At 42.6% G+C, this 17,986-nt stretch overlaps 1 protein-coding gene across 1 annotated transcript in view; it reads left to right on the forward strand.

Annotated features, from left to right (window-relative positions):
• LOC129842069 (multiple PDZ domain protein-like) overlaps window positions 1–17,986 on the forward strand; it is a 111,630-nt gene that overhangs the window by 16,567 nt on the left and 77,077 nt on the right. Inside the window, exons 8-13 of the mRNA XM_055910460.1 lie at window positions 933–1,012; window positions 8,457–8,603; window positions 9,804–9,998; window positions 11,761–11,934; window positions 12,197–12,406; window positions 14,617–14,805. Coding sequence (XP_055766435.1) covers window positions 933–1,012; window positions 8,457–8,603; window positions 9,804–9,998; window positions 11,761–11,934; window positions 12,197–12,406; window positions 14,617–14,805 — 995 coding nt within the window. The remainder of the gene's footprint in view (window positions 1–932; window positions 1,013–8,456; window positions 8,604–9,803; window positions 9,999–11,760; window positions 11,935–12,196; window positions 12,407–14,616; window positions 14,806–17,986) is intronic.

The following is a 17,986-nucleotide window of genomic DNA, read 5'->3' on the forward strand; positions in this document are numbered from 1 at the left end:
GTAAATCAACTGTGATTACTGGAAGGTGTTAGAGGTAGTTCTTTACAGGAGGTTAATGTAAATCAACTGTGATTACTGGAAGCCTGTTAGAGGTAGTTCTTTACAGGAGGTTAATGTAAATCAACTCTGATTACTGGAAGCCTGTTAGAGGTAGTTCTTTACAGGAGGTTAATGTAAATCAACTGTGATTACTGGAAGCCTGTTTGAGGTAGTTCTTTACAGGAGGTTAATGTAAATCAACTGTGATTACTGGAAGGATGTTTGAGTTCTTTACAGGAGGTTAATGTAAATCAACTCTGATTACTGGAAGCCTGTTTGAGGTAGTTCTTTACAGGAGGTTAATGTAAATCAACTCTGATTACTGGTAGCCTGTTAGAGGTAGTTCTTTACAGGAGGTTAATGTAAATCAACTCTGATTACTGGAAGGTGTTAGAGGTAGTTCTTTACAGGAGGTTATTGTAAATCAACTCTGATTACTGGAAGCCTGTTTGAGTTCTTTACAGGAGGTTAATTTAAATCAACTGTGATTACTGGAAGGTATTAGAGGTAGTTCTTTACAGGAGGTTAATGTAAATCAACTCTGATTACTGGAAGGTGTTAGAGGTAGTTCTTTACAGGAGGTTAATGTAAATCAACTCTGATTACTGGAAGGTGTTAGAGGTAGTTCTTTACAGGAGGTTAATGTAAATCAACTGTGATTACCGGAAGCCTGTTTGAGGTAGTTCTTTACAGGAGGTTAATGTAAATCAACTCTGGTTACTGGTAGCCTGTTAGAGGTAGTGACAATTCTTTATAGGACGCTGATCTGTGTGTGTGTGTGTGTGTGTGTGTGTGTGTGTGTGTGTGTCTGTGTGTGTGTGTGTGTGTGTGTGTGTGTGTGTGTGTGTGTGTGTGTGTGTGTGTGTGTGTGTGTGTGTGTGTGTGTGTTGAAGGAGGGAAGCTGACTGCAGCAGAGGAAGAGGAGTTGAAGAACAGGTGGCAGGCTGCTCTGGGACCCAGATATCAAGTGGTTGTACGTCTCATACTAATTTATCATATTTACACATTTGATCATATACCAGATTACAGTTTGTAATGACTGACGCAAACGCTTGTTTCCAAAAGTATATCTGTCTGTCTACAAATATTACCTGTACCTCTGGCTTAGTACAGCTATAGAGAGTACACCTATACAGAGTACAGCTATACAGAGTACAGTTATACAGAGTACACCTATACAGAGTACACCTATATAGAGTACAGCTATACAGAGTACAGTTATACAGAGTACACCTATACAGAGTACAGCTATACAGAGTACACCTGTACAGAGTACACCTATACAGAGTACAGCTATACAGAGTACACCTATACAGAGTACACCTATACAGAGTACAGTTATACAGAGTACACCTATACAGAGTACAGCTATACAGAGTACAGCATGAAAGAGTACACCTATACAGAGTACAGCTATACAGAGTGCACCTATACAGAGTACAGTTATACAGAGTACACCTATACAGCTATACAGAGTACACATATACACAGTACACCTATACAGAGTACAGTTATACAGAGTACACCTATACAGAGTACAGTTATACAGAGTACACCTATACAGCTATACAGAGTACACATATACACAGTACACCTATACAGAGTACAGTTATACAGATTACACCTATACAGAGTACAGTTATACAGAGTACACCTATACAGCTATACAGAGTACACATATACACAGTACACCTATACAGAGTACAGTTATACAGAGTACACCTATACAGCTATACAGAGTACACATATACACAGTACACCTATACAGAGTACAGCTATACAGAGTAAACCTATACAGAGTACAGCTATACAGAGTACACCTATACAGAGTACACCTATACAGAGTACAGCTATACAGAGTACAGCTATACAGAGTACAGTTATACAGAGTACAGCTATACAGAGTACACCTATACAGAGTACAGTTATACAGAGTACACCTATACAGAGTACAGCTATACAGAGTACAGCTATACAGAGTACAGCTATACAGAGTACACCTATACAGAGTACAGCTATACAGAGTACACCTATACAGAGTACAGTTATACAGCTATACAGAGTACACCTATACAGAGTACAGTTATACAGAGTACACCTATACAGAGTACAGTTATACAGAGTACACCTATACAGAGTACACCTATACAGAGTACACCTATACAGAGTACAGTTATACACCTATACAGAGTACACCTATACAGAGTACACCTATACAGAGTACAGTTATACAGAGTACACCTATACAGAGTACACCTATACAGAGTACACCTATACAGAGTACAGTTATACAGAGTACACCTATACAGAGTACACCTATACAGAGTACAGTTATACACCTATACAGAGTACACATATACAGAGTACACCTATACAGAGTACAGCTATACAGAGTACACCTATACAGAGTACAGTTATTCAGAGTACACCTATACAGAGTACACCTATACAGAGTACACCTATACCGAGTACAGTTATACAGAGTACACCTATACAGAGTACAGTTATACAGAGTACAGTTATACAGAGTACAGTTATACAGAGTACAGTTATACAGAGTACACCTATACAGAGTGCACCTATACAGAGTACAGCTATACAGAGTACACCTATACAGAGTACAGCTATACAGAGTACACCTATACAGAGTACAGCTATACAGCTATACAGAGTACAGCTATACAGCTATACAGAGTACAGTTATACAGAGTACAGCTATACAGAGTACAGCTATACAGAGTACAGTTATACAGAGTACAGTTATACAGAGTACAGTTATACAGAGTACAGCTATACAGAGTACATCTATACAGAGTACAGTTATACAGAGTACAGTTATACAGAGTACAGCTATACAGAGTACACCTATACAGAGTACAGCTATACAGAGTACACCTATACAGAGTACAGCTATACAGAGTACACCTATACAGAGTACAGCTATACAGAGTACACCTATACAGCTATACAGAGTACACATATACACAGTACACCTATACAGAGTACACCTATACAGAGTACACCTATACAGAGTACAGCTATACAGAGTACACCTATACAGAGTACAGCTATACAGAGTACACCTATACAGAGTACAGCTATACAGAGTACAGTTATACAGAGTACAGCTATACAGAGTACAGTTATACAGAGTACAGTTATACAGAGTACAGCTATACAGAGTACAGTTATACAGAGTACAGTTATACAGAGTACAGCTATACAGAGTACACCTATACAGAGTACAGCTATACAGAGTACAGCTATACAGAGTACAGTTATACAGAGTACACCTATACAGAGTACAGCTATACAGAGTACACCTATACAGCTATACAGAGTACAGTTATACAGAGTACAGTTATACAGAGTACAGTTATACAGAGTACAGTTATACAGAGTACAGCTATACAGAGTACAGCTATACAGAGTAGAGCTATACAGAGTACACCTATACAGCTATACAGAGTACACCTATACAGAGTACACCTATACAGAGTACAGCTATAGAGAGTACACCTATACAGAGTACAGCTATACAGAGTACACCTATACAGAGTACAGCTATACAGAGTACACCTATACAGCTATACAGAGTACAGTTATACAGAGTACACCTATACAGCTATACAGCTATACAGAGTACACCTATACAGCTATACAGAGTACACCTATACAGAGTACACCTATACAGAGTACACCTATAGAGAGTACACCTATACAGAGTACAGCTATACAGAGTACAGCTATACAGAGTACAGCTATACAGCTATACAGAGTACACCTATACATAGTACACCTATACAGAGTACAGCTATAGAGAGTACACCTATACAGAGTACAGCTATACAGAGTACAGCTATACAGAGTACAGCTATACAGAGTACAGCTATACAGAGTACACCTATACAGAGTACAGTTATACAGAGTACACCTATACAGAGTACACCTATACAGAGTACACCTATACAGAGTACAGCTATACAGAGTACACCTATACAGAGTACAGCTATACAGAGTACACCTATACAGAGTACAGCTATACAGAGTACAGTTATACACCTATACAGAGTACACCTATACAGAGTACAGCTATACAGCTATACAGAGTACAGCTATAGAGAGTACACCTATACAGAGTACAGCTATACAGAGTACAGCTATACAGAGTACAGCTATACAGAGTACAGCTATACAGAGTACACCTATACAGAGTACAGTTATACAGAGTACACCTATACAGAGTATACCTATACAGAGTACACCTATACAGAGTACAGCTATACAGAGTACACCTATACAGAGTACAGCTATACAGAGTACACCTATACAGAGTACAGCTATACAGAGTACAGTTATACACCTATACAGAGTACAGCTATACAGAGTACACCTATACAGAGTACAGTTATACAGCTATACAGAGTACACCTATACAGAGTACAGTTATACAGAGTACACCTATACAGAGTACAGCTATACAGAGTACAGCTATACAGAGTACACCTATACAGAGTACAGTTATACAGAGTACACCTATACAGAGTACAGTTATACAGAGTACACCTATACAGAGTACAGCTATACAGAGTACACCTGTACAGAGTACACCTATACAGAGTACAGCTATACAGAGTACACCTATACAGAGTACACCTATACAGAGTACAGTTATACAGAGTACACCTATACAGAGTACAGCTATACAGAGTACAGCATGAAAGAGTACACCTATACAGAGTACAGCTATACAGAGTGCACCTATACAGAGTACAGTTATACAGAGTACACCTATACAGCTATACAGAGTACACATATACACAGTACACCTATACAGAGTACAGTTATACAGAGTACACCTATACAGAGTACAGTTATACAGCTATACAGAGTACACATATACACAGTACACCTATACAGAGTACAGTTATACAGATTACACCTATACAGAGTACAGTTATACAGAGTACACCTATACAGCTATACAGAGTACACATATACACAGTACACCTATACAGAGTACAGTTATACAGAGTACACCTATACAGCTATACAGAGTACACATATACACAGTACACCTATACAGAGTACAGCTATACAGAGTAAACCTATACAGAGTACAGCTATACAGAGTACACCTATACAGAGTACACCTATACAGAGTACAGCTATACAGAGTACAGCTATACAGAGTACAGTTATACAGAGTACAGCTATACAGAGTACACCTATACAGAGTACAGTTATACAGAGTACACCTATACAGAGTACAGCTATACAGAGTACAGCTATACAGAGTACAGCTATACAGAGTACACCTATACAGAGTACAGCTATACAGAGTACACCTATACAGAGTACAGTTATACAGCTATACAGAGTACACCTATACAGAGTACAGTTATACAGAGTACACCTATACAGAGTACAGTTATACAGAGTACACCTATACAGAGTACACCTATACAGAGTACACCTATACAGAGTACAGTTATACACCTATACAGAGTACACCTATACAGAGTACACCTATACAGAGTACAGTTATACAGAGTACACCTATACAGAGTACACCTATACAGAGTACACCTATACAGAGTACAGTTATACAGAGTACACCTATACAGAGTACACCTATACAGAGTACAGTTATACACCTATACAGAGTACACATATACAGAGTACACCTATACAGAGTACAGCTATACAGAGTACACCTATACAGAGTACAGTTATTCAGAGTACACCTATACAGAGTACACCTATACAGAGTACACCTATACCGAGTACAGTTATACAGAGTACACCTATACAGAGTACAGTTATACAGAGTACAGTTATACAGAGTACAGTTATACAGAGTACAGTTATACAGAGTACACCTATACAGAGTGCACCTATACAGAGTACAGCTATACAGAGTACACCTATACAGAGTACAGCTATACAGAGTACACCTATACAGAGTACAGCTATACAGCTATACAGAGTACAGCTATACAGCTATACAGAGTACAGTTATACAGAGTACAGCTATACAGAGTACAGCTATACAGAGTACAGTTATACAGAGTACAGTTATACAGAGTACAGTTATACAGAGTACAGCTATACAGAGTACATCTATACAGAGTACAGTTATACAGAGTACAGTTATACAGAGTACAGCTATACAGAGTACACCTATACAGAGTACAGCTATACAGAGTACACCTATACAGCTATACAGAGTACACATATACACAGTACACCTATACAGAGTACACCTATACAGAGTACACCTATACAGAGTACAGCTATACAGAGTACACCTATACAGAGTACAGCTATACAGAGTACACCTATACAGAGTACAGCTATACAGAGTACAGTTATACAGAGTACAGCTATACAGAGTACAGTTATACAGAGTACAGTTATACAGAGTACAGCTATACAGAGTACAGTTATACAGAGTACAGTTATACAGAGTACAGCTATACAGAGTACACCTATACAGAGTACAGCTATACAGAGTACAGCTATACAGAGTACAGTTATACAGAGTACACCTATACAGAGTACAGCTATACAGAGTACACCTATACAGCTATACAGAGTACAGTTATACAGAGTACAGTTATACAGAGTACAGTTATACAGAGTACAGCTATACAGAGTACAGCTATACAGAGTAGAGCTATACAGAGTACACCTATACAGCTATACAGAGTACACCTATACAGAGTACACCTATACAGAGTACAGCTATAGAGAGTACACCTATACAGAGTACAGCTATACAGAGTACACCTATACAGAGTACAGCTATACAGAGTACACCTATACAGCTATACAGAGTACAGTTATACAGAGTACACCTATACAGCTATACAGCTATACAGAGTACACCTATACAGCTATACAGAGTACACCTATACAGAGTACACCTATACAGAGTACACCTATAGAGAGTACACCTATACAGAGTACAGCTATACAGAGTACAGCTATACAGAGTACAGCTATACAGCTATACAGAGTACACCTATACATAGTACACCTATACAGAGTACAGCTATAGAGAGTACACCTATACAGAGTACAGCTATACAGAGTACAGCTATACAGAGTACAGCTATACAGAGTACAGCTATACAGAGTACACCTATACAGAGTACAGTTATACAGAGTACACCTATACAGAGTACACCTATACAGAGTACACCTATACAGAGTACAGCTATACAGAGTACACCTATACAGAGTACAGCTATACAGAGTACACCTATACAGAGTACAGCTATACAGAGTACAGTTATACACCTATACAGAGTACACCTATACAGAGTACAGCTATACAGCTATACAGAGTACAGCTATAGAGAGTACACCTATACAGAGTACAGCTATACAGAGTACAGCTATACAGAGTACAGCTATACAGAGTACAGCTATACAGAGTACACCTATACAGAGTACAGTTATACAGAGTACACCTATACAGAGTATACCTATACAGAGTACACCTATACAGAGTACAGCTATACAGAGTACACCTATACAGAGTACAGCTATACAGAGTACACCTATACAGAGTACAGCTATACAGAGTACAGTTATACACCTATACAGAGTACAGCTATACAGAGTACACCTATACAGAGTACAGTTATACAGCTATACAGAGTACACCTATACAGAGTACAGTTATACAGAGTACACCTATACAGAGTACAGCTATACAGAGTACAGCTATACAGAGTACACCTATACAGAGTACAGTTATACAGAGTACACCTATACAGAGTACACCTATACACAGTACACCTATACAGAGTACAGCTATACAGAGTACACCTATACACAGTACACCTATACAGAGTACACCTATACACAGTACACCTATACAGAGTACAGCTATACAGAGTACACCTATACACAGTACACCTATACAGAGTACACCTATACACAGTACACCTATACAGAGTACAGCTATACAGAGTACAGCTATACAGAGTACACCTATACAGAGTACACCTATACAGAGTACAGCTATACAGAGTACACCTATACAGAGTACACCTATACAGAGTACACCTATACAGAGTACACCTATACAGAGTACAGTTATACACCTATACAGAGTACAGCTATACAGAGTACAGCTATACAGAGTACACCTATACAGAGTACAGCTATACAGAGTACACCTATACAGAGTACACCTATACAGAGTACAGCTATACAGAGTACAGCTATACAGAGTACAGCTATACAGAGTACACCTGTACAGAGTACACCTATACAGAGTACACCTATACAGAGTACACCTGTACAGAGTACACCTATAGAGTGTTATTAACCCCTACTATCCCTCACCTTCCTAGGTGTGTCTATACAGAGGTATTAACCCCTCCTATCCCTCACCTTCCCAGGTGTGTCAGCTAGAGAGGTTCAGTGAGACCAGTGGTCTGGGCATCAGCATGGAGGCCAGGGCAGGACACCACTACCTGTGCTCCGTCTTACCTGAGGGGCCCGTTGGACAGAGCAGGAAGATACACACTGGAGACCAGATACTGGAGGTGGGACGGACTCATTGACTTCCATGCATTCAGTTGTTTTATTTATTTTTTATTTCACCTTTATTTAACCAGGTAGGCCAGTTGAGAACAAGTTCTCATTTACAACTGCGACCTGGCCAAGATAAAGCAAATCAATTCGACACATACAACAACACAGAGTTACACATGGAGTAAAACAAACATACAGTCAATAATACAGTAGAAAAAATCTATATGCAGTGTGTACAAATGAGGTGAGATAAGGGAGGTAAGGCAATAAATAGGCCATGGTGGCGAAGTAATTACAATATAACAATTAAACACTGGAGTGATAGATGTGCAGAAGATGATCATTCATTCGTTCGTTGGTGTGTTCATTTGGTAATTTATTTATTCATTTGTTCATTCATTGGTTTGTTCGTTCATCCATTCATTAATTTGTTTATTGGTGTGTTCATTCGGTAATTTATTTATTCATTCGTTCATTCTTTGGTTTGTTCGTTCATCCATTTGTTCGTTGGTGTGTTCATTCGGTAATTTATTTATTCATTCGTTCATTCTTTGGTTTGTTCGTTCATCCATTCATTAATTTGTTTATTGGTGTGTTCATTCGGTAATTTATTTATTCATTCGTTCATTCTTTGGTTTGTTCGTTCATCCATTTGTTCGTTGGTGTGTTCATTTGGTAATTTATTTATTCATTAGTTCATTCTTTGGTTTGTTCGTTCATCCATTCATTCATTTGTTCATTGGTGTGTTCATTCTGTAATTTATTTATTAATTTGTTCATTCATTGGTTTGTTCGTTCATCCATTTGTTAATTTGTTCGTTGGTGTGTTCATTCGTTAATTTATTTATTCATTAGTTCATTCTTTGGTTTGTTTGTTCATCCATTCATTCATTTGTTCATTGGTGTGTTCATTCTGTAATTTATTAATTAATTTGTTCATTCATTGGTTTGTTCGTTCATCCATTCATTCATTTGTTCGTTGGTGTGTTCATTCGTTAATTTATTCATTCATTTGTTCATTCATTTGGTTTGTTAATTAATGCCTTTGTTCTTTAATTCATTGCTTTGTTCATTCTTTTATTAATTTGTTTATTCGTTCATGTATTCATCCATCCACCCATCAGATGGAATATTGACCCTGTTAATGCTATGATGTAGCTACATACAGTCCATTCAACATGCTGACCAGACTAGCTTCTCTCCTCTCCCAGGCGAATGGCATCCCTCTGATAGGAGAGACTCACAGAGAGGTGATCAGCATTCTGAGAGAGCTGCCTCTGTGTGTTTGTATGGTGTGCTGCCGCGTCGTAACCCCACAGCTACGGGACAGTGACCACGACGATGACGATGATGATGATGATGTACAGCTCCCCATCAAAGAGCTAGTGGCTGAGTTCAATGATAAGGTAGAGAGGGATGGGGAGGAGGGATGGAGGGGGATGGGGTGATGGAGGGGGATGGGGAAATGGAGGGGAGATAGATGGAGGGGAGATGGAGATGGAGGGATGGGGAGGAGGGATGGAGGGGGATGGGGTGATGGAGGGCAGATGGAGGGGAGATGGGGTGATGGAGGGGGGATGGAGGGATGGGGAAATGGAGGGATGGGGAGATGGAGGGGAGATAGATGGAGGGGAGATGGAGATGGAGGGATGGGGAGATGGAGAGATGGGGAGGTGGAGGGATGGGGAGGTGGAGGGATATGGAAATGGGGTTATGGGGAGATGGAGGGATATGGAGATGGGGGTATGGGGAGATGGAGGGATATGGAGATGGGGGTATGGGGAGATGGAGGGATATGGAGATGGAGGGAAATGGAGATGGAGGGATGGGGAGATGGAGGGATGGGGAGATGGGGAGATGGAGGGATGGGGAGATGGTGGGATGGAGGGATGGGGAGATGGAGGGATGGGGGGATGGGGAGATGGAGGGCTAGGGAGGGATGGGGAGATGGAGGGATGGGGAGATGGAGGGCTAGGGAGGGATGGAGAGATAGAGAGATAGAGGGATGGGGAGATGGAGAGATGGAGGGATGGGGAGATGGAGGGATGGAGTGATGGGGAGATGGTGGGATGGAGGGATGGGGAGATAGAGGGATGGGGAGATGGAGGGATGGGGAGATGGAGAGATGGGGAGATGGAGGGATGGGGGGATGGGGAGATGGAGGGCTAGGGAGGGATGGGGAGATGGAGGGATGGGGATATGGAAATGGGGAGATGGAGATGGAGGGCTAGGGAGGGATGGAGAGATAGAGGGATATGGAGATGGGGGAATGGAGATGGGGGGATGGGGAGATGGAGGGAAATGGAGATAGAGGGAGGGGAGATGGAAGGGAGATGGAGGGATGGAGAGATAGAGGGATGGGGAGATGGAGGGATGGGGAGATGGAGGGGGGATGGAGGGTTGGAGCGGTGGACGTATGGAGAGAGATGGAGGGATAGAGATGGGGAAATGGAGGGATGTGGAGATGGAGGGATCGGGAGATGGAGGGATCGGGAGATGGAGGGATCGGGAGATGGAGGGATATGGAGATGGAGGGATGGGGATATGGAGGGATGGGGATATGGAGGGATGGGATGGGAGGTGGAGGGATATGGAGATGGAGGAATGGGGAGGTGGAGGGATATGGAGATGGAGGGATGGGGAGATGAAGAGATAGAGGGATGGGGAGATGGAGGGCTAGGGAGGGATGGAGAGATAGAGGGATGGGGAGATGGAGGGATGGGGGGATGGAGAGATAGAGGGATGGGGAGATGGAGGGGAATGGTGGGATGGAGGGATGGGGAGATGGAGGGGTAGAGATGGGGAAATGGAGGGATGGGGAGATGGAGGGGTGGAGCGGTGGACGTATGGAGAGAGATGGAGGGATAGAGGGATGGGAAGGAAGTGTACACTCTTTCACTCCACTCGTGGATGTACCTGTAGCAGAGTTTCATCATTGTATTAAAGAAAACACAAGGAACATTTACTAAATGTCAAATGTAATATATTAAAGGAATAAAATGGTGTTAGAGATATCGGTGGGGTCAATCCAATCCCTTTGAACCCATTAGGCGGAGGGATCAAGTGTACACTATTTCTGGGAGAAGAGTGGAAAGATGGTCAATCAGACTGCAGCCGGGGTGTCATATGAGATGTCCTCTAACTCTCTCTCTCTCTCTCCTCTCCCAGTCCCAGCATGACCAGCCCTGCTGTCTACTTCCTGGTTGTAACAACATGGATTGTGGGAGTCGTGGTTTTAATAAGCCTGTGTCTCCTCCTCTGGCCATGTGGGAGAGAGACAGTCAGGTGATAGAGCTGGTGAAGGGAGAGGAAGGCCTGGGATTCAGCATCCTAGACTACCAGGTAAGACTGTGGTGCATCTCAATGGTCTAACGTAGCTTCCTATTCTCCTCTCTTGTCAACTGGTTTGGATCCCTAGTAATGTAGACCAGGAGACGAGGAGAGGATGGTGGGCCAAAGAGTGGATCCTTTGGAATGACAATATAAAAAAAGATGAACTGAGAGGAAAAACAATTGTAGTCTCTCCGAAATACTGGATTTCCCTTTCGGGAGGACATGACCCATGAACTGCTGTTCACATGTTCCTTATGTTGTCCCTCTCCAGGACCCAGAGGACGCCTCTAAGACTGTTCTGGTGATCCGCTCCCTGGTCCCCGGTGGCGTGGCCGACTCAGACGGTCGCCTGCTGCCCGGTGACCGGCTCATGTCCGTCAACGACGTGGACCTGGTCAGATCAACGCTGGAGCGCGCCGTGCACGTCCTCAAAACCACCGGCTACGGGGCCGTGCGCATCGGCGTGGCCAAGCCGCTACCGGTACGACAGTAACCCAAAACACTCTAACACTGTAACACTGTAACACTGTATACTGGAGCTACAACACCCTCCTCCTGTATACTGGAGCTACAACACCCTCCTCCTGTATACTGGAGCTACAACACCCTCCTCCTGTATACTGGAGCTACAATAGGGATCCACCCTCCTCCTGTATACTGGAGCTACAACAGGGGTGGCCCAACTTCCTCCTGTATACTGGAGCTACAACACCCTCCTCCTGTATACTGGAGCTACAACACCCTCCTCCTGTATACTGGAGCTACAATAGGGATCCACCCTCCTCCTGTATACTGGAGCTACAACACCCTCCTCCTGTATACTGGAGCTACAACAGGGGTGACCCACCCTCCTCCTGTATACTAGGGGTGGCCCACCCTCCTCCTGTATATTAGGGGTGGCCCACCCTCCTCCTGTATATTAGGGGTGGCCCACCCTCCTCCTGTATATTAGGGGTGGTCCACCCTCCTCCTGTATACTGGAGCTACAACAGGGGTGGTACACCCTCCTCCTGGAGCTACAATAGGGATCCACCCTCCTCCTGGAGCTACAATAGGGATCCACCCTCCTCCTGTATACTGGAGCTACAACAGGGGTGGGGTGGTCCACCCTCCTCCTGGAGCTACAACAGGGGTGGCCCACCCTCCTCCTGTATATTAGGGGTGGCCCACCCTCCTCCTGTATATTAGGGGTGGCCCACCCTCCTCCTGTATATTAGGGGTGACCCACCCTCCTCCTGTATACTAGGGGTGGTCCACCCTCCTCCTGTATACTAGGGGTGGCCCGCCCTCCTCCTGTATACTAGGGGTGGTCCACCCTCCTCCTGTATACTAGGGGTGGCCCGCCCTCCTCCTGTATATTAGGGGTGACCCACCCTCCTCCTGTATACTAGGGGTGACCCACCCTCCTCCTGTATATTAGGGGTGGCCCACCCTCCTCCTGTATACTAGGGGTGGCCCACCCTCCTCCTGTATACTAGGGGTGACCCACCCTCCTCCTGTATACTAGGGGTGGCCCGCCCTCCTCCTGTATATTAGGGGTGGCCCACCCTCCTCCTGTATACTAGGGGTGGCCCACCCTCCTCCTGTATACTAGGGGTGGCCCACCCTCCTCCTGTATATTAGGGGTGGCCCGCCCTCCTCCTGTATACTAGGGGTGACCCACCCTCCTCCTGTATATTAGGGGTGGCCCGCCCTCCTCCTGTATACTAGGGGTGACCCACCCTCCTCCTGTATATTAGGGGTGGCCCACCCTCCTCCTGTATACTAGGGGTGGCCCACCCTCCTCCTGTATATTAGGGGTGACCCACCCTCCTCCTGTATACTAGGGGTGACCCACCCTCCTCCTGTATACTAGGGGTGACCCACCCTCCTCCTGTATACTAGGGGTGGCCCACCCTCCTCCTGTATACTAGGGGTGGCCCCTCCTGTATACACAGTCAATACATGTAGTTTACCACCATAACACAGTCAATACATGTAGTTTACCACCATAACACAGTCAATACATGTAGTTTACCACCATAACACAGTCAATACATGTAGTTTACCACCATAACACAGTCAATACATGTAGTTTACCACCATAACACAGTCAATACATGTAGTTTACCACCATAACACAGTCAATACATGTAGTTTACCACCATAACACAGTCAATACATGTAGTTTATATCTACCACCATAACACAGTCAATACATGTAGTTTACCACCATAACACAGTCAATACATGTAGTTTATATCAACCACCATAACACAGTCAATACATGTAGTTTACCACCATAACACAGTCAATACATGTAGTTTATATCTGACCACAGTGTGTTGTAACTCTTGTTGTCGCCTGTGTCTTAGTAACAGTAGGGCAGCAGAGAGAGCCTCTTGTTACAAACCTGCTGAATTTTTCATGATGTTGAGAAATGAACACAATGCCTGACCACACTACTAGAGAGAGAAAGGGGAGGAGAGAGAGAGAGAGTTGGAGAGAGACTAGAAAGAGAGAAAGAAAGGGAGGTGAAAGAGAGAGATAGAGAGTGTCCAATTCTCCCATTCACAACCACTCTCTATACCCTGTTAGTTTCGATGCTAATTAGGTCAGACCAGAACTCTATCGGGTCTATATTCCTCTCCGTTTCCCACAGACCCTCTCCACCTCTGACCCTCCACCTTTGACCTTTCACGTATCCCTCAGATCGAGTGTTGTGTCCTGGAGTCCATCCCGGAGTCATCGAGGTCGTCGAGAGACGAGACCCAGTCGTTATCGAGAGACGAGAAGGATACTCTCTACTCAGCTGGGACGCTAGCCTCGTCCTCACAGCAGGCACATGCTAACAGCTACGGCTCACAGCAGAGGAACAGCGAACCGTGCGGCACACTGAAGGTAAGAAGCCTTCCTAACAGTCAAGTGACATCAACACCTCAGGGTTAGCTTCGCTAGTCTACTGTAAGGACCGAAATAACTTGGAACGAGAAGCAGTGCTCACAATGCTAACTCTAGAAAGTACGTGTTGCTCTATTAGTGTAACGAAGAACCCGAAATCATGTGGGAATGATAACAAACTAAAGAGAAAAACAAGACACAGTGTTTATATGCTAAAGCAACAGGGGTTATATGCTAAAGCAACAGTGTTTATATGCTAAAGCAACAGTGTTTATATGCTAAAGCAACAGTGTTTATATGCTAAAGCAACAGTGGTTATATGCTAAAGCAACAGTGTTTATATGCTAAAGCAACAGTGGTTATATGCTAAAGCAACAGTGGTTATATGCTAAAGCAACAGTGTTTATATGCTAAAGCAACAGTGGTTATATGCTAAAGCAACAGTGTTTATATGCTAAAGCAACAGTGGTTATATGCTAAAGCAACAGTGGTTATATGCTAAAGCAACAGTGTTTATATGCTAAAGCAACAGTGTTTATATGCTAAAGCAACAGTGTTTATATGCTAAAGCAACAGTGGTTATATGCTAAAGCAACAGTGTTTATATGCTAAAGCAACAGTGTTTATATGCTAAAGCAACAGTGTTTATATGCTAAAGCAACATTGGTTATATTCTAAAGCAACAGTGGTTATATGCTAAAGCAACAGTGTTTATATGCTAAAGCAAGCTAAAGCAACAGTGTTTATATGCTAAAGCAACAGTGGTTATATGCTAAAGCAACGGTGACAGTGGTGATATGCTAAAGCAACAGGGGTTATATGCTAAAGCAACAGTGTTTATATGCTAAAGCAACAGTGTTTATATGCTAAAGCAACAGTGTTTATATGCTAAAGCAACAGTGGTTATATGCTAAAGCAACAGTGTTTATATGCTAAAGCAACAGTGTTTATATGCTAAAGCAACAGTGTTTATATGCTAAAGCAACAGTGTTTATATGCTAAAGCAACAGTGTTTATATGCTAAAGCAACAGTGGTTATATGCTAAAGCAACAGTGGTTATATGCTAAAGCAACAGTGTTTATATGCTAAAGCAACAGTGTTTATATGCTAAAGCAACAGTGTTTATATGCTAAAGCAACAGTGTTTATATGCTAAAGCAACAGTGTTTATATGCTAAAGCAACAGTGTTTATATGCTAAAGCAACAGTGGTTATATGCTAAAGCAACAGTGGCTATATGCTAAAGCAACAGTGTTTATATGCTAAAGCAACAGTGTTTATTTGCTAAAGCAACAGTGTTTATATGCTAAAGCAACAGTGTTTATATGCTAAAGCAACAGTGTTTATATGCTAAAGCAACAGGGGTTATATGTATCGGTTCCTGTATCATACTGACCTGTAGATACATCACTGTTCCCTCTATAGGTTCCTGTACTGACCTGTAGATACATCACTGTTCCCTCTATAGGTTCCTGTATCATACTGACCTGTAGATACATCACTGTTCCCTCTATAGGTTCCTGTATCATACTGACCTGTAGATACATCACTGTTCCCTCTATAGGTTCCTGTATCATACTGACCTGTAGATACATCACTGTTCCCTCTATAGGTTCCTGTATCATACTGACCTGTAGATACATCACTGTTCCCTCTATAGGTTCCTGTATCATAATGACCTGTAGATACATCACTGTTCCCTCTATAGGTTCCTGTATCATACTGACCTGTAGATACATCACTGTTCCCTCTATAGGTTCCTGTATCATACTGACCTGTAGATACATCACTGTTCCCTCTATAGGTTCCTGTACTGACCTGTAGATACATCACTGTTCCCTCTATAGGTTCCTGTATCATACTGACCTGTAGATACATCACTGTTCCCTCTATAGGTTCCTGTATCATACTGACCTGTAGATACATCACTGTTCCCTCTATAGGTTCCTGTATCATAATGACCTGTAGATACATCACTGTTCCCTCTATAGGTTCCTGTATCATACTGACCTGTAGATACATCACTGTTCCCTCTATAGGTTCCTGTATCATACTGACCTGTAGATACATCACTGTTTCCTCTATAGGTTCCTGTATCATACTGACCTGTAGATACATCACTGTTCCCTCTATAGGTTCCTGTATCATACTGACCTGTAGATACATCACTGTTCCCTCTATAGGTTCCTGTACTGACCTGTAGATACATCACTGTTCCCTCTATAGGTTCCTGTACTGACCTGTAGATACATCACTGTTCCTTCTATAGGTTCCTGTATCATAATGACCTGTAGATACATCACTGTTCCCTCTATAGGTTCCTGTATCATACTGACCTGTAGATACATCACTGTTCCCTCTATAGGTTCCTGTACTGACCTGTAGATACATCACTGTTCCCTCTATAGGTTCCTGTACTGACCTGTAGATACATCACTGTTCCCTCTATAGGTTCCTGTATCATAATGACCTGTAGATACATCACTGTTCCCTCTATAGGTTCCTGTATCATACTGACCTGTAGATACATCACTGTTCCCTCTATAGGTTCCTGTATCATACTGACCTGTAGATACATCACTGTTCCCTCTATAGGTTCCTGTATCATACTGACCTGTAGATACATCACTGTTCCCTCTATAGGTTCCTGTATCATACTGACCTGTAGATACATCACTGTTCCCTCTATAGGTTCCTGTATCATACTGACCTGTAGATACATCACTGTTCCCTCTATAGGTTCCTGTATCATAATGACCTGTAGATACATCACTGTTCCCTCTATAGGTTCCTGTATCATACTGACCTGTAGATACATCACTGTTCCCTCTATAGGTTCCTGTATCATACTGACCTGTAGATACATCACTGTTCCCTCTATAGGTTCCTGTACTGACCTGTAGATACATCACTGTTCCCTCTATAGGTTCCTGTATCATACTGACCTGTAGATACATCACTGTTCCCTCTATAGGTTCCTGTATCATACTGACCTGTAGATACATCACTGTTCCCTCTATAGGTTCCTGTATCATACTGACCTGTAGATACATCACTGTTCCCTCTATAGGTTCCTGTATCATACTGACCTGTAGATACATCACTGTTCCCTCTATAGGTTCCTGTACTGACCTGTAGATACATCACTGTTCCCTCTATAGGTTCCTGTATCATACTGACC

This window comes from Salvelinus fontinalis, unplaced genomic scaffold, assembly GCF_029448725.1.
Source record: "Salvelinus fontinalis isolate EN_2023a unplaced genomic scaffold, ASM2944872v1 scaffold_0010, whole genome shotgun sequence".
Taxonomy (NCBI): Eukaryota; Metazoa; Chordata; class Actinopteri; order Salmoniformes; family Salmonidae; genus Salvelinus; species Salvelinus fontinalis.